The 18,528-nt window shown below is 36.4% G+C and overlaps 1 protein-coding gene across 5 annotated transcripts in view; it reads left to right on the top strand.

The window, feature by feature from the left end:
• The window catches only part of CBLB (Cbl proto-oncogene B), a 222,142-nt gene that overhangs the window by 157,071 nt on the left and 46,543 nt on the right, over positions 1 to 18,528 (top strand). For all 5 annotated transcript variants that reach the window (XR_014302290.1, XR_014302291.1, XM_082696877.1 and 2 more), the window contains exons 11-13: positions 994 to 1,179; positions 2,842 to 3,207; positions 12,384 to 12,478. Coding sequence is in view for 3 of the 5 variants with exons in the window: in XM_082696877.1 (XP_082553003.1) it covers positions 994 to 1,179; positions 2,842 to 3,207; positions 12,384 to 12,478 (647 nt within the window). In the remaining 2 variants the exon portion in view is untranslated. The remainder of the gene's footprint in view (positions 1 to 993; positions 1,180 to 2,841; positions 3,208 to 12,383; positions 12,479 to 18,528) is intronic.

The raw sequence follows: 18,528 nt of genomic DNA, 5'->3' as shown, positions 1-18,528 counted from the left end.
ACCCGCTACAGCTCAAATTAAATCATCAGTTGTTGACATTGGCTGCTCTTAAAAAGGGGAGTAATGTTAGGAGAAAAATGGTTAGCAACAAGCCTAACACTCTAAAAATACTAGCATTAGGAAACAGATGACTTTCAAAGCATAGTAGGTATAATAGTAAAACCTAGATCTCCAAAGAGCTAGTAACTTAGCCTGGAAAAGGAAACTGCCTGATATTTCATAGCAGAATATTGTTTACTTTGGTAAGGCTATTTGATTAATTGGTATGGTTTTGTATGAAATCACAATCAGGTTGTGTCACATTAAAAGAAAAATTCCAAAATGAAAGAAGGTTACATATGTACAAATCAAAGTACTTATTACTAGCTTTTCGATGCCATTTTATCTAGAAGACAAAGAAGAAAACCTTTAGTAGCAAAGAAAAACATTTCACTTGAGGATTTCTTTTCCATGTGAAATCCTGGGGAAAAAACAATTGGGCTGTTCTTATTTTACATACACATTTTTATTTTTTAGACGCTGCCTGATTTAATTGGTTGGTAGGAAAGTAGGCTATGCAGTGGATACTTTGTATGGAGCAAAATGACTTCTAAGTTCTAGAATATACTATACATCAAAGATTTAAGAAAACTCTATAGTACAGAAACCAAGAGCAATGTGCATTACTGCATTGTGTATTTCTGGCTTCCTCATAAAATGTGGATGGTTTTTTGCAGGAAATGTTTCCATTTGATTGTTTTTAAACTGTGGTTTTACTCTTCTTTTTTACTAGGCCTTGTCTGCAGTATGTAAGAGAAATTTACCCATTTATTCTTTATATAATACTGCCCTTGAGGGACAGTGTGAGCACTTTCCATCTATTAATCAGAGTAAACTGAGTTTAACAGATGTTCAATGGCAGATACCTTCTCAAACCAAATGTCTTCCTTAAGAACTGAAAGGCATACACTTTACACATCAAATCAGCGTCATCTTTCTCCTTCTCTGTTCTAGTGCACTGACAGGCAAAATTCCCCAGTCACATCGCCAGGATCCTCTCCCCTTGCACAGAGAAGAAAGCCACATCCAGATCCTCTCCAGATCCCTCATCTAAGCCTGCCACCAGTGCCTCCTCGCCTGGATCTAATCCAGAAAGGCATAGTTCGGTCTCCCTGTGGCAGCCCAACTGGTTCACCAAAGGTAAACAGATTTTATTAGAAACACAGGTAATTTAAGTGACACTTATTGATTGCTCAGGGTCCTTTGAATTCTATTCCTTGAGTTTCTTGTGCTCTTAATTGTTTATGAAGAACTTTGATGTGTTTCTCATTTTGTTTATAGTAAGCCTACTACCATATTTTTGCTTTATTACTGTAAAAGTTACATAATTATTCAGAGAGAACGTATGTCTATAATACCTACCTGATCTGCAAAAAGGCGTAGAAGAGTAAACATGGTTATTCTGTAGAATGGATTTAAAAAGTCATTATAAGATTTAAAACAAATTACATCCCCTTATCGAATGATATTTTACACTCATTTTCACCATGTCATGAGAAGAAAAAATGTAATGGGGGTATATTTGCATAAGGGCTTACGATGTGATAAAGTATCAGCCATATCTCAAGGTGACTCAGAAGAGGGAGCTATTTGTATAGTACTTTTTATACCCGAAGGAATTAATTACAAAGAATTATAATATTTGCAAAGTAATTACTTTACTCTTTAATTTCAAAGACAGAATTCTAACTATGTAAATCTAAGCCTATAGTTTGTTTTAGTTTTATGAGGACTTTTTTCCCCAAAATTTGATAAGGGCTTATTTTGCTTTATTAAATATAAGACTTAAAAAGTTCATTCCATTTGGTAATATGCTTTAGAGTCTAAAATGAATCAGAAGCACAATATTTTAGTAGTAGTTGATCTTGATTACAGTTAACTTGGTTTTAAGATTAGATTAAGACTTTATAGGATGGTATTTAGTTAGAATTATGTAAACGTACAGCACATTCCTTTTTTCTATAGTATTTTCTACCCATAAAAGCACAAAATCATTCATCAGATGAACCGTCTATTGAAAAACAAAACCATAAAAGTCACAGAGATTCAGTTCAGGTACATGTACCTTCATAATTCCAGATGGGATTTAGACTGATTTTTATCTTTTTAAGGATCCATAAAAATTCAGATAAGATCTACAAATAATGCTGCTCTATTATTTGTGATTTTCCACTCTTCTGGTAATAACTGGCAAAATAGGATCAAAGCAGATTTGCCCCCTTAGCAGTTGCTTTATGTTGCAGTAGCAAATACGAAAACGGCAACACCAACACTTTCATTCTTTCGGAGATATTACAAATCAAGCTGCTCTTTCAAAAGCAAAACAACAACAACTTTGATAGTTTTCTTTCTCTCTCCTTAATTGTGTAAAGGTGCAAATAAATTAACGATTAAATATTATTTTCAGTCTGTCAAAATCATCACATAATTTTGATACTCTGCTCCTGTTTCCTGTAGAGTCTTTCTTTACAGTCCTTAACACTTTATGTTTAGTTTATGTATTCATTTTCATTCATTTGTGTTTAGTTTAACATTTTATGTTTAGTATAGTCCTTAACATTTTATGTTAAGCTTATGTATTCATTTTCTTCAAAAAATTCTAATGACATATATAAGCTTTTCACTAATTTTTAAAAAATGTAATAAATGGATGATAAAAAGAAACATTAAAAGGTGACACAGGAATCTGCTAAAATTCCGCTATGGCTTAGAAAACAAAATGATAATAGACTAGTCTGGAAATCACTTTTCAGTGTGTGGTACAACTTCTAATTTATTTATTTTTCTATTGTATCTCTTCAGTCTTCTCCTTGCATGGTGAGAAAACAAGATAAACCACTCCCGGCACCACCTCCTCCCTTAAGAGATCCTCCTCCACCTCCACCTGAGAGACCTCCCCCAATCCCACCTGACAATAGACTGAGTCGCCACTTCCATCATGTGGAAAGTGTGCCTTCCCGAGACCAGCCAATGCCTCTTGAAGCCTGGTGCCCCCGGGATGTGTTTGGAACTAATCAGTCAGTGGGATGTCGACTCTTAGGGGATGGCTCTCCAAAGCCTGGAATCACAGCAAGTTCAAATGTAAATGGAAGGCACAGTAGAATGGGCTCTGACCCCGTGCTTATGCGGAAACACAGACGCCATGATTTGCCTTTAGAAGGAGCCAAGGTAAGAAATAAGCAAAGCAGAAGCTAAACAGTCTTTTTTTTTTTTAAAAAAGATTTTATTTATTTATTGACAGACAGAGATCACAAGTAGGCAGAGAGAGAGAGGAGGAAGCAGGCTCTCTGCTGAGCAGAGAGCCCGATGTGGGGCTCAATCCCAGGACCCTGGGATCATGACCTGAACTGAAGGCAGAGGCTTTAACCCACTGAACCACCCAGGCGCCCCAGAAGCTAAACAGTCTTCTCAAACTCTACTGATAGGAGGTAGTAAAGTAGTATAAAGGGTTGGGATTGGTTTGTTTTTTGGTTGTTGTTGTTTATTTATTTATTTATTTGCCTGGTGTGGCACTTCCCTGAAGACCTTTAATTATCTCCAAGTTATAAATAATCAGAAGCTCATTAAAACTTAAAAGAAGTCAGGAAGACAGTTCTAAGTAATGATTTAATTTTAATGCAAAAACACTAGACAGTCTGTGGGAGATTTATTTCACCTTCCCTTATTTCATCTGCCAAAACTTTTTCTTATTAATAACTTGTTGGTGGGAGAATCAGCACTGTTTCTTTTTTTTTTTTTTTTTTTTTTTTTTTAACTCACCTGATCCTGTCTAATCTGGAAAAAAGTTGACTATAGCATATCATAAATAGGCCACTGGAATTGTGCCCAAGACAGTCACCTTGTGCATCCAGGTAAAATGAACTTCTCCCAGACATAAAGACACCACTTCCAGGTCCCTCTAACAGAGTAAACTCTTTCTCCATAAAACTGAAAGAGACGGCACGTGTGTTGAGCTCTGACTTGAAAGATATCACCACTATCATTTATAGACCCAGGAAAGAATTTTAGCTTGCAGCGAACCAAAGAGGCAGCAGCAAAAATCACTGAGTTTAGAATTCTTGGTAGGCCCTTGGCAAAGTTGTCCTCTAATATTTTCTAGTATTTGCTTCCATGATATTTCTGGCTCTGAGATCAGATGGTTGTCCTCTTCCCTCCGCTGAAGGAGGCTTTGCCTCTTTTGAAGACTGTAATATTAAAGTGATGCCTCCCTATTGATCTTTAATTGTTATTTTAGAAGAATAATCAATTCCTTCAAAGTAATGGTTTGCACGTGATGAGTTCAGCATATACTCAAGAAAAAAAGAAATGTGAATTATGACATGTATTCAACTTCTGTGTGTCTGTGTGTCTGTGTGCCTGTGCATATGTGCGCACATGTGCTCGTATGTCAAGGTTAAGTGATAATGAAAACTTTGTATAATAATATTTAACTTCAGAGATTCGAGGGTAGGATATGAAGAGTCAAAATGTCTAGTGTGGCATTCAAAACAAAGGGGAGGAGCGGTGGGAGTTTGCCGTGACTCATTGCCATGACTCACCTCAGTACCTTCATTCAGCATTTTAAATATATCATCTATTTTAAATATAATGATCTGTAAAGGTTTCCCCCAAGGTCATCTAAACATGTAAATGGAAGAAAAAGTACTTACAAAAGCATTCTTATAATGTTTTCTGAAAATGGAGTGCTTATCATCTTCGATTGTATATTTCTACAACCTAGAGCCTGTATCGGAAGGAGCTGCTGGGTTTTTTCTTTTTCTGGGTTTTTTTCTTTTTTTTCTCTTTAGCCTCTATTATTTTTTTTTTAAGATTTTATTTATTTATTTGACAGACAGAGATCACAAGTAGGCAGAGATGCAGGCAGAGAAAGAGAGGAGGAAGCAGGCTCCCCACTGAGCAGAGAGCCGAATGCGGGGCTCGATCCCAGGACCCTGAAATTATGACCTGAGCCGAAGGCAAAGCCTTACTTAACCCACTGAGCCACCCAGGCGCCTCTAGCCTTTATTATTTTTCATTCATACCTGATCATACTTGTCTTGAGATGAGTGTTGGAATGAGCTCTGCCATGAATTGATTGGTTATATTTTGCTACATACTACAATTTATTTTGTAATGGATTTTGGATGGATTTTTAATGGATTTTGGAAATACTTATGTAATTATTTTAGCCAATTCATTGAAGACATCTTATTTCCAGATCCTTTTACATAATATGTTATACAGTTTTGGCACTAATATAAACCTGCCCTTTTAAGCCCTAGAACATACTGGCTGTTAATTTTTGTATGGAAGGGTACCATTTTTTAAATTGGTGTTATAATTTCGTAGGCTATAGGTATGAAATTTTATTATGTTAACTGGAGGTATGAAATACTAATAGTGACTTCAGTTTTGAAGATTTCTTTAAATGTTTTCTATGTGAATGTTCATGTTATTGATACATATTAATGTCCCAGAGAACATTGAGTAAATTGTTCAATATCTCTTAGTGAAAGCTGAATTTTAATCTTGTTTAGTTCTGGCTAAATATCCTCATTAAGATTCTTTAAGGTTTAATCTCATATGTTGTGTATATTAATAATGCAATGTTTATATTCTCAAAGTAAATTTCATGTTACAATCAGACAAAGTTTTTTTTTTTTTAAGATTTTATTTATTTATTTGTCAGAGAGAGAGCGAGCGAGAGCGAGCACAGGCAGACAGAGTGGAAGGCAGAGTCAGAGGGAGAAGCAGGCTCCCTGCAGAGCAAGCAGCCCGATGTGGGACTCGATCCCAGGACGCTGGGATCATGACCTGAGCCGAAGGCAGCTGCTTAACCAACTGAGCCACCCAGGCGTCCCTCAGACATAAAGTTTTAACCAAAATTATATGTCTAAGATTTATGATTTCAGTCTAGTTGTTCAACTTCTATGGCAGATTATAAAGAAGGATCTACCTATAGTTAATGTAATAAAGAGTGTAAAAGAGATGACTCCTCTTTTTCTCTTTTATTATCTTTATGAAGGAACTTCAGTAGACCACAAGGTACATCATAATTTACATGTAGTAGAAAAAGCCTAACTCCTCTTCCCATTTCTCTGTTGGGAAACCTAAGAGGCCGGCTTCAGCTAACATCTGACAGAAGACTGAGTCCATCTGGGATCTTGGGGTTCTCAGTTTCTGTGATCCTGCCTTGGAGTTTGCTTCTCCCCTTCTATCTTTATAGTTCCTCCATCCAAACTGGTTAAATGTCACATTCGTTTGCTTTCTAGATGCAAGACCCTCCTGGTGTCTAGGATAACTGGAATCCCAGTGTTTTCTTCCCTTTCAAATTTAACAAAAAGTTTTTATAAACTGACAAGGAGACGGCATACCTAGTAGCTCAATTTTAACAGGGCTAACCATATTATCAACACAGATGAACCAGGCTCTGGAATCAGAACTGAGTCTTGTAAATGGGATTGACTCCTTAATTTTTTTCTTCTGTCTTGTTGTTGGTGTAAAGAAATGCAACTGATTTCTGTGCATTGATTTTATATCCTGACACTTGACTGAATTCCTGTGCAAGTTCTAGCAGATTTGGAGTGGAATCTTTTGGATTTTCCACATATAATATTATATCATTTGCAAAGAGTGATAGTTTGACTTCTTCTTTGCCTACTTGGATGCCTTTAATTTCTTTTTGTTGTCTGCTGAGGCTAGGACTTCTAGTACTCTGTTGAATAGCAGTGGTGATAATGGACATCCCTGCAGTGTTCCTGACCTTAACAGAAAAGCTCTCAGTGTTTCTCCATTGAGAATGATATTTACGGTGGGTTTTTCATAGATGGCTTTGATGATATTGAGGGATGTATCCTCTATCCTTATACTTTGAAGAGTATTGATCAGGAAAGGATGCTATACTTTGCCAAATGCTTTTTCAGCATCTATTGAGAGTATCATATGGTTCTTGTTCTTTCTTTTATTAATATATTGTATCACATTGAGTTGCGGATGTTGAACCAACCTTGCAGCTCTGGAATAAATCCCACTTGGTCGTGGTGAATAATCCTTTTAATGTACTGTTGGATCCTATTGGCTTGTATTTTGATGAGAATTTTTGCATCTGTGTTCATCAAGGATATTGGTCTGTAATTCTCTTTTTTGATGGGATCCTTGTCTGGTTTTGGGATCAAGGTGATGCTGGTCTCATAAAATGAGTTTGGTAGTTTTCCTTCCATTTCTATTTTTTGGAACAGTTTCAGAAGAATAGGAATTAGTTCTTCTTTAAATGTTTGGTAGAACTCTCCTGGGAAGCCATCTGGCCCTGGGCTCTTGTTTGTTGGAGATTTTTGATGACTGCTTCAATCTCCTTACTGGCTATGGGTCTGTCAGAACTGAGTCTTACTTCCTACTCTAGAATTTACTTTGTGGAGGTGAGTAACATACTACATCTTTGCCCCAACTCCACTTATTTTTCTTACCTTTTTTTAAATGACCAGGAAGATTGATTTATGACATAAAAAATATTTCCTTATTGTTTTAAATTCCGGTATTATTAATATACAGTGTTATATTAATTTCAGGTTTAGAAGTTGTTCAGCACTTGCATACATCACCCAGTACTCCTCGTCACAAGTGCACTACTTAATCCTTATCCGCCATGCCTCCCCCAACACACACACACACCTGGTACCTCTGGGAACCAGAGTTAAGAGTGTTTCTTGGTTTGTCTGTCTTATTTTTCTTACTTTATAAAATGGAAGACTAATAGTACCTTATCTAGGAGAATAGTTACCTTCCAAATACCTAAATCCTTCTACTACTCAGGTCTGGAATAAAACCAAAAGTAACAGGTAGACATGAAGGAGCAGTAGAAGTTGTAATAGTTGACATTTTCATTCAAAATAGTTGCCTTTTTTTTTAACAAATTTGAAACCCAAATCAGCTCTTTCTCTCCTTCCTCTCTTTTTATTTAACATAATTCCTAATAAGTACATAGTAAGCACTTGGTTGCCTAATTAGTGCAGTATTTAAACTGATGATAGAAGCCAGAGAGTGCATATGTGTTGGGGTTGGGGCGGGCGAGGGTGGGTCAGGGAAAGGGCTTGGAGGAAGAGGACATCCGTGATATACAAGGAGGAAAAACAGTTGTGTGTGTGTGTGTGTGTGTGTGTGTTTTAATGTATTTTTCTAGCACTGGCCTTCAGCCGAAGGTAGCCTGTAATTTTCTCATTTGAAATAGGAGTCTTTTCCTCCTATTTTTCATGAGAATAGTAAAGGTTACAATGTATCCTCACCCTCCATACCTGGTGTGCAGTTTTTAAAACATTTTATCATGGGAATAAAGGGGAAGGGGATCTAGATATTTGGAAGTTGATATATCTTCACATAACTGTCAGTCTCTCCAACAGTAAGCAAACACACGCTTGTGTGAAATAGGAACAAGTCTCATTTAGACTTGTTTTCATTAGAGGGAATACTTCAAATGAACTGTTAGCTTCCCATTTTCAAGATAAGAAAACTCAAGTGAGCACGACATGCTTAGATTAGAATTCGATACACCGGCAGGAGACTTCATAAAGTGAACACCCGTAAATGGAAAGACCACTCACTTTCCTACATCGGGAGCCCTCTGTCACCGCGCCACTTCCCATCATCCATTAGAGGCATCTGCTCTTTCTGTTTGCACCTTCACTAGATAAATGGTCAGGGAAGCAAGAATAAATTAAATTCTAATTATACCATTTGCTACTTGTAGAGAGCTGTGAGGGAAAGAGCCATTCAGCTCATCATTAAAATGAAGTGCGAGAATTTTCTGTGACTTTCATTGACTCCCTTTCTCTCCTCCCTCCCACCTGGCATCCTCAAATGAGTTAAGGTAATACTTTCCTTTTAACATGAATCTGCAAGCCAAGAGTTATTAGGTTTATTTATCTTCTTTGATTGGTAAGAAATTTCTTTCCTGTAGTACTCTTTTCTTTCTCTGAAATTCTCAGATTCGAGCCACATTAGAAACCTGCTCCTTAAATATTTTGTTGGCTAGATATTTATCGTTGGTGGTGGTTTGTTTGTTTAAATTAGCTGAGGTCAGGGGTGCCTGGATGGCTCAGTGGGTTAAGCTGCTGCCTTCCGTTCAGGTCATGATCCCAGGGTCCTAGGATTGAGCCCCGCATTGGGCTTTCTGCTCAACAGGGAGCCTGCTTCCCCCTCTCTCTCTGCCTGCCTCTCTGCCTGCTTGTGATCTCTCTCTGTCAAATAAATAAATACAATCTTTAAAAAAAATAAATAAATAAAAATAAAAAAATAAATTAGCTGAGGTAAAAATTTTTGCATTAAATATGTTTTAAAATATTATTGGACACTTGAAATTTATCTGCTTGTATCCAGATACTAACATTATGTTAAAGTATCTTTATTTGTTCCTCTTGAAAGTTTAAGAATACTGCTGTTTCTAATATGATAAAAATTATCTCTGACTTATGATGTTGCTTCAAATGACATTATTCTAAAATGACCCTGTGTACAATAATCTTTAGAAGATGCTGCTAGATAAATACATAGAAAGATTCCCCTTTTTGAGATTGTGGCTTTTGCTTTTTGGTGGAGAGGCACATATTTATATGAATGATCTCAAGCTTATCTATAAATCTGAAAGACTATCAAGAAATAAGTTCCCAATGTACACTGGTGTCATTTCCAATCTGATGTTGTAGAAGGACAAATTGTAGTGATATTTTTGGGTAGTGTTTGTGTGGCTTTACATACATGGGATACAGAAAAGGGATTGCATTTGGGGTTTCGTACAAATAAAAAGTTTTGTCTTAATTGTCCTAAGATTATCACAAAAGCATGCATTTTCCCCTGTATCTCAAGGGTCCTAAATACTTTAAGCTTAATTTTGAGACAACATTTGAATCAGAAGAAGGCATTTCAAACTTCAAGATTCGCACCGATGCTCTCTTGAGGCATGTAGAAACGTATTAATCTAGGGTAACCTAAAATTTATAATAAGTTACTTGATAACTCTGATTAACTTCTTCCATAAGTCTAAGCTTCCCCAGTGTCTTCTTATTTCTTCAACCTCTTTTAGCTCTATGAGTACTTAGAATGTTCAAGACACCGGGGGAAATATGAAATGAATAAAGCAATGTCTAGTGAGAATGAGACGGGTTTACGATTAGTTCACTAAAAGATAAGGCATAGGAGAAGCGTTCATAAAGAACAATACGGGCTCCTCAAGTAGAAAAGCAAATCTAATTGAGATGCAGTGTAAAAGAAGGAATAAAGAAAGCTGGGTGCAAGAAGGTCAGTGGCTCATAGACATGAAAGATCGGAGGGTGTTTCTGTGGCCATGACAGGGAGGAACGGCATGAAGGAAGGGGGAACGGGCATAGCGAAGGAAGTCCACTGGGGATGCATAGGACGTAGCCTATAGGCAGGGTACATGAAATTACAGCAGCGCAGACGGAAACCACTAATATAGTGTCCTGAATTCTACACTCACCTGTCTTTCATTTGTTAGACAGGAAAGAGGTTTTAAAGGTTTTTGTTGTTGTTCCTGCTTTTGGGCAGAAGAGCAATAGGATCAGAATATTTAAATTGGTGGCATTTTCAATGAAGTTGTGATAGTTTGGGGACAGTCCGCTGGGAAGGCAGAAGAAAAAGATGTCTCCTTCGTTAAAGAATTAAAGAAGAAGAAGAATCTGGGGCCCCTGGTAGCTCAGTTGGTTAAGGGTCTGTCTCTTGATTTCGGCTCCAGTCATGATCCCAGGATCGTTACATCAAACCGCTTGTGGGGCTTCACACCAAGGGTGGAACCTGCTTGAGATCTGAAGATTCTCCCTCTTCCTCTGCCCCTCCCTGCTCCCCACCCCCCACTCCCTTGCCTCTCTTAAAGAGGGGGGGGGAGAAGGCCTGAATTCGTGAAGTTTTAGTGTAAACTCTTTCAATCAATGCTATAAATCTGCACTTTTGAGGAACAATTTTTTCTCCTATTTATAAACAGGCTTTTCAGATTCCCAGAGAACATAAAATATTTATTTTTAGCTCAACCGGTAATTTATTGCACTCACTCAGGTTGTGGCAGCTGAAATGATTCTACGTTTGCGGGAATGTGTGCAGGTGGGAGCGCAGCATTCAGAACGAAGTGGTGTTTGGGATCTGTTTTGTCACCATGTAACTCTAAGATCACCTCTAATGAGGGAGACGGGCAAAGGAGAGAATGGAACTCCAGCATAGGTCCTAGTTTTTAGAGTGATACCTCAGTGCTTTAGGATTGAGGTTGTATAACTCTGAAAAGCAATCATTGATATATTTCAACTGTGTTCTTTAAACTATGTTTCTTATTTTAAACTGAGAAGGGCATTGACTTTCATTTTGTATTCTAAAAGCTTCGATACCATTTTAGAAATACCAGTGGAGGAAAAGAAATCTGTAGGTCATTGATGGGGCTGTCGGGCTTTTCAGGTTATAGTACAGCCTTTTGCCCCCTCATTAGCCTACCTTTTAATTATGAATTAATAAGAATTTAGATAAGAGCCTCATGATAAAACTTTAATGATTACTTGAAGATTTTAAAATACATTTCACCTTTTTTATATGTGTATGAATATACAATATTATTCTCTTTTTTTTAATCACTTTAATTTCAAGTTGTTGCATTAGTAACAAGCATTTGTTCAGTCTCTGTAGTGTAACTGAGAAACCTAGAAATCAGAATTTCTTACCCTTAGTAATTAAATACCAGTTCTCTATGGTACCTTATTAGCAAGGTAACAGTTCTAGTTTGTGCTGTTCACATGGAAAATTTCATTTAAAATTGCATGCACTTTGAGAGCCAGAACAGGTCTCTCGTTGCCCATAGTGCTGAAGCTTCAGCCTTGCAAGATGAAAGGTATTTCTGATAGTACTCATGTACTGTTTTATCAAGAAGTTTAAAAATGTTCTGTTAACCCCAGAGAGATATAATTTAGAACACTTTTATTTGCAAGAATTGAAAGAATTGCACCAGTACCATTTTCTCTTCACGGAATCCTATAGAGAATGGTAACTTTTCCATAAAAACTGATTGGTATTTGGGAAATGTTACTGTCTGTGTATCTAGCTACCTGTGTCAGATTTATAGAAATTATCATACATATCCCTTCTCAGTGTGTTCAAGTATCATGTTGTATTGTATTTTTTAAGTATAACGTACTCCTTTGGGTGATGGTGAATGATTGCTATGGTGCTACTGACTCCTAAGTAAATTATATGATATTTCGCTTGTTTAAATAAACTGACATTACCCATGCTTTTCAAAATTACAGTTTTCCTAAGAGCTGCTACTGTTTTTAGGTCCTCCAGAAGTTAAATTTTAAACTAGCCCTTTGATTTCCTTTCAGGTCTTTTCCAATGGTCACCTGGGAAGTGAAGAATATGACGTTCCTCCCCGGCTTTCTCCTCCTCCTCCCGCAGCCACTCTCCTCCCTAGCATCAAGTGAGTTCTGTTGAGTTTGGACATCTCTTGTCCGTGCATTAAGTGATGGTAATAGTGGATGTGAGGTACTCAGTGCAGAAAGTGCAAGGTGAATAAAAACACATCAATAAAAATGATCCAGTGAGACTTATAAACTAATATACCAGAAATCAAGATCCTTCCTGGTTCTTTGCTGGGAAGCAAAGCAAAGTTCCTTGCTGTAACAGCATCTAGGATACTTACCTAAACTTCAAGCAAGTTGCTCAGGGAGAGAAAACTTGTCTTCTTTGTATCCGAGAAGAGAACAGAGTAGCACAATAAGCTTTCCCCTCCAGTTTAACTCTCTCCCTGAGGGGTGTCACATTTATCCCAACTATCCAGTGTGATATCAGAAAATAGTCTTTGAGTCTGTCAGCTCTCCCAGTTCCCAAACCCATTCAGCCACCAAGTCCCATTGATTGTTCTTTGAAGGTTTTTTTATAATCCTCTCATCTTTCCCGTTGCCTCCTAGCTGGACAACTGAAAGGATGACTCTTACACATGATGATACGTCGTGATCTTAGAATTCGTATCAACAGATTTTTAAAATGGAGTTAACTGAAAAATAAGTTAATCTGGGTTATCTCATTTGAAAAATGGGGACATGAGACATAATGGACAGTTAAGTGATAGATCTATCCAAGCCAAACCAGGATAAAACCAAGTCTTCTGATTCTGATTTTCCTTCTCTTTATGTTAAATTAGGCTACCTGCCTTTTCTGTAATATATTTTGTTTACACAGCTGAATGAATTTAAATTCTGCTTTCCCCAGGTTACTTTCCTACTTAAAACCTGGCATTGTTTTTTCTTTTTTTTTTTAAGTTAATTCTCTGCTTTTCTCCTAGCAGTAAGATCCACGGAATTTTACCCAACTAAAATATTTTTCCTAAAATAATTCCTAATGCTTGCCCTCCAATCTTGTCTTGATTTTTTTTTTTTTTTCCTGGTTTGGTGAGTTTTTCAAGCTGTTTCCTCCTATGCACTACCCTTTCGGAATCTTTATTCTAAAGGTCTATGTCTCAGGCTGTATTTCTTTATGAAAACTTGTATAACATCTTCATTAGCAATGATAGTAAGTGGTAAGACTAATTCTCATTTCTCTTCCTACAGTTTATGTCCTACACATTTAACTATGAACTCTGTTCCACTGTCTTCTAATTTTAAAGTGTTTTCCCATATTAAAAAAAGATTATAAGATTTAAAAGGCAAAAATCTTTTTCTTAAATTTTCTGATTTTTCCATAACACTGTACTCTTTTTGCTGTGTATTAAATACACCAAGGGTACCTGGTTACTTGGTTGATTATCTGGTTAAGATCTCACTTCTAAATGAAAGTCTTAGAGCATCTTCAGTCCTTCCTCTGCTGGTTACTGACCTCCCCTATACATAAGAATACAAAAGGAAGGATACGCTAAATCCCGGCCCCTAAGAAATTTACACTTGACTTTAGAAATTAAATGAACATACATGAAATCCCAAGAGAACATTATGCACTAAATTGTATTTCTAACTTGTTAGTTTTTACTTATGCTTGGAGGAAAGATTGCTACAGACTTTCCAAGTCCAAGGATGTTTCATAGAGAGGATGGAAATTTCCTAAGTCATAGAGAATAGACACAGTTCAAAAAGGGAGTAGACAGGAGAAGCAAGAGTGTGAAATGTGACATCATTCAGGGCACAGGGGATAGTGGGAAACTAAGCTAACTGGAGTATTCTCCAGTGGTAACTTCTTTGGGAACTGCCAGATAATGCAGCTGACATAAAAGTTGGAAGCAAATGTACATATTCTGTATAGTAGGCTCTAAATCAGTAAGAACTTATGATATCCTAGCCTCACATGAACTCTGGATATAGATAGATGATAGATAGGTAGATAGATACACATATGTATTAAAACATCTAAGTTCAATTAACTCTGATAATTCAGAAAATGAAGTAAATAAAAATTTGCCAATTAGAAATTAAATTTGTATATTCTGTTTACTAAATTCATACCATTGAGTGGAATGAGAAGCAGAAGTTGTAGTTTCCTTCTTATATATTTAATATTAGATACCTGTTTCTCCTATAAGTCAAAAATAAATTCATAGCATAATGTATTTTATTAATATTTTTGTAGTCCCTCAGTTTGTAAGTACATGGGATTTTATGTTGTCCCCATTTATTCTTGATTTTTCCCTCAGAAGGAGTGCAGTTGCCTTACCCAGAGAAATATTTTAACAATGTAGATTTAACAGCAAATTAGTTTTTGATTTTTGCATGCTGCAAATTAACCATAATTAACAATACAAGTGTTGACTTTTTTTTACAAGTATTGACTTTTAATGTCACATTTATCTCTTCAGTTTTTTATTCTGACTATATAGGTAGCAGTTCTTTATTATATAAAATATGGAAACTGTAGGAAAAAAAGAAAATTAATAAATATGTAAATACAAGCATCTGCATACTCAAAATATCAACATCCAGAGTTTTAACATTTTGACTTTTTTTTAGATTTTTTTTACATGATTTACATTATATTGTAGAGATAATGTCATGCCCTTCTTTGTTACTTAACATTTTAATAAGCACTTGTCTTAATCATTTATGGGCTGTATTATTATAAAACTAGCATGGAATTCTGAGTGAACATTAAAATAATCAGAGGTGACTCCAGCATATTAAGTATTTGTCTATCTCTGAACAAGGTAACTTCTCAAGCCTTCACTTTCTCCATCTGATAAATGAAGGGGTTGTTTATCTTAAACGATCTCCAAAATCAACTTTTGAGCTTCAACTTTTTGGGTTCTGTGCAATATGTTTTTTAAGAGGTGCTCATCTATAATGTTAATTATGTGTGAAACATTTGGCAACTTAAGTGTGCATTTGTAGTTGGCTGTTTGCGTCTCTTTGCTGAAGCCAGTATGAGTTGGATTACTGCTCTAGTTTTGTTTGGTTTTGTTTTTTATGTTTGGTCTACTTGGGCCTCATTAAAATATATAACCAGAGTCCAATGAGTATGGACCGTTAGCACTAGAGGGGCATAGAAGAGAGGTCTCAGCAAATAGGAATGAAATTGGGATGTTGGATGTTCAAGTACCTAATTCCATGTTAGACTCTTTCTGCATGTTTCAAAATCAGCCCAAAGCAAAATCACAAATTATTACCTAACGTAGATTTATAGTTCTCACAAATGTTGAAAATCCTAGTGTTGAATTCAGTAGTCACAGCTAGCATTTACATTTTTTTTAAATGTACATTGTGTTGTTATAAATATTTACTAAAGTGTAAGTGTTAAATTATTTGATGTTACCATGATTCCCATTTACTTGATATAAGAGGCTACTGTCTGATAGTGTTACTTTCTTATGAAACTGTATGTTTGCAGTTATGTCACTTTTATTGTATAACTTGAGACCTAGAAGAATATAGAATTTATTTTTTTTTAAAAATGTTCTGTTGAAGCAAGCTGAAACTGTACTAGTGTACATAGATTTATTTTTTTCTTAAATAGTTTTTCTAAATGGTTTCTATTTAACATCATTGCTATCTAGCTATAAGTGTAAAATTTTAAATAAAAGCTTAAAGCATGGGTACTTATTATTTTCTAGGGGAGAGTGGAAAAATCCTATGTGGGTTATTTTTACTTTGTAGTGTAAATTTTTACTAAACTATCTTTGTCTTGAAATAATTTGACTAGAGTTGAATAAGGTATTCCAGGGTTAAACAGTACACTGCCTTTAAAGCCGAGATGAGAATTTTGGTTTGGTTTTCAGAAAGTTTTGATTGGCATTATGATGTGATACTGATTTGCATTTTTAAAGAATTTTCCTGGCTGCTCTGTGGACAATTGTCTCTAGGACAACAGAAATGAAAGGAGGGAGACCAATGGTGACTGTTGTTGTCATCTGATATGGTAGACCGGTCAGAGATGGTCAGGGCTTTGGAGTCACGGTGATGGAGTTACTGGGTCAGCTTTGGGGCATATTTTGATCCAATGGTACCTATTAATAACCTGGATATCTGTGAGGTATGATCATCAATGACAACCCCTACATAGGTTTTTGGCTAAAGAAACAGTAAATCAGTGCCACTTTCCAAAGAGGGAGACTGGTAAAGAGCAGATGTGGGAACAGGACAGAGGTGTAAAATTGAGACTTAGGGATCTGCTGAGTTTGGGATGCATATTACACACACACAAAGAAGTTTTGAGGGAACAATTGAACATAACATCTATGCTTAAACTTGTATTATGTTCAGGTGAGTATTTCAGTAGGTGCTGTCAAAAGCCAATAAACTTATTACTACATACCAGTGCTCAAATTTAGTTTGATAGATAGATTGATGACTATTAAAGTATTAGTTTGAAGTAGACTATACCAGTTACCCCTGAAATGTTAATTGGAGAAAATATGTTTAGAACATTGCCGTAGAGTAAAATTTTAGTAAGCATTGTAGGTTATTACAAAAAATCTCCATTTATATGCCAAATTGCAAGGGAAAATAAACTAGAAATGTAGCTTTGTGAATGTCGCCTCGACTGCTCCCAGAGAGATCACGCTTCCAAACATCAGTATCTGTGCATGTGAACGCGCATGTGACTGTGATTGTCTTTAAACAGTCGCCAGAATGGTCTGTGTATAAGTCAAAGTGTAAAACTATAAAGCTAGATCAATGTGAATGAAATGATCTGGTGAATTCATGGTAGAGGGGGAGGTTTGTTTTGTTTTGCTTTGTTTTTAACTAGGAAGTGGATGACATAGAGAAGAAAAAAGTACTAAGCCACAGGAGAGATTAATACAAATAACCGCATCGTCATTTAAAAACACTTAAAGAGCATGAGCTGGATTGGAATTTTTCATTTTGTAGATGGTGCATACCAGGCTTATTACGTGTGCTTAGCATCAAAAGAGCAGGAAAACGTGTTCTGTTTTTGCTCACTTGAGGATCTGTATAGACAATATGTACTTCAGTTTTACATGAATCCCTTCTCAGTGATAAGAAATCAGTATTATTGATTTAAATACAAGAAAATGTGGTAGAAAACTTCTTAATGGAAAATTAAGCTGTAATTAAGAGCCATTCTATTTTCTTAATCCTAGCAAGTGAATTGAATATGATTGCTCTTTTATTAGTTTCAGAACCAACTTTCCTCTAGTACCTTAAAATCTTTTAAAGGCTTGCTAAGATACTGCACTTTTTTTTTTCTTTCTTTTTTTTTTTTTTTGGTGATTAATTTTTTTTTAATTTTTTATTTTTTATAAACATATATTTTTATCCCCAGGGGTACAGGTCTGTGAATCACCAGGTTTACACACTTCACAGCACTCACCCAAGCACATACCCTCCCCAATGTCCATAATACCACCCCCTTCTCCCAAACCCCCTCTCCCCAGCAACCCTCAGTTTGTTTTGTGAGATTAAGAGTCACTTATGGTTTGTCTCCCTCCCAATCCCGTCTTGTTTCATTGATTCTTCTCGTACCCACTTAAGCCCCCATGTTGCATCACCACTTCCTCATATCAGGGAGATCATATGATAGTTGTCTTTCTCTGCTTGACTTATTTCGCTAAGCATGATACGCTCTAGTTCCATCCATGTTGTCGCAAATGGCAAGATTTCATTTCTTTTGATGGCTGCATAGTATTCCATTGTGTATATATACCACATCTTCTTGATCCATTCATCTGTTGATGGACATCTAGGTTCTTTCCATAGTTTGGCTATTGTGGACATTGCTGCTATAAACATTCGGGTGCACGTGCCCCTTTGGATCACTACGTTTGTATCTTTAGGGTAAATACCCAATAGTGCAATTGCTGGGTCATAGGGCAGTTCTATTTTCAACATTTTGAGGAACCCCCATGTTGTTTTCCAGAGTGGCTGCACCAGCTTGCATTCCCACCAACAGTGTAGGAGGGTTCCCCTTTCTCCGCATCCTCGCCAGCATCTGTCATTTCCTGACTTGTTGATTTTAGCCATTCTGACTGGTGTGATACTGCACTTTTTGTTTGTTTTACCTTGAGTAAACGGAAAGGTGCACTATTCC

Source organism: Mustela nivalis (genome assembly GCF_964662115.1).
Source record: "Mustela nivalis genome assembly, chromosome: 1".
Lineage (NCBI taxonomy): Eukaryota > Metazoa > Chordata > Mammalia > Carnivora > Mustelidae > Mustela > Mustela nivalis.
This window is presented reverse-complemented; position numbering and strand designations above follow the sequence as displayed.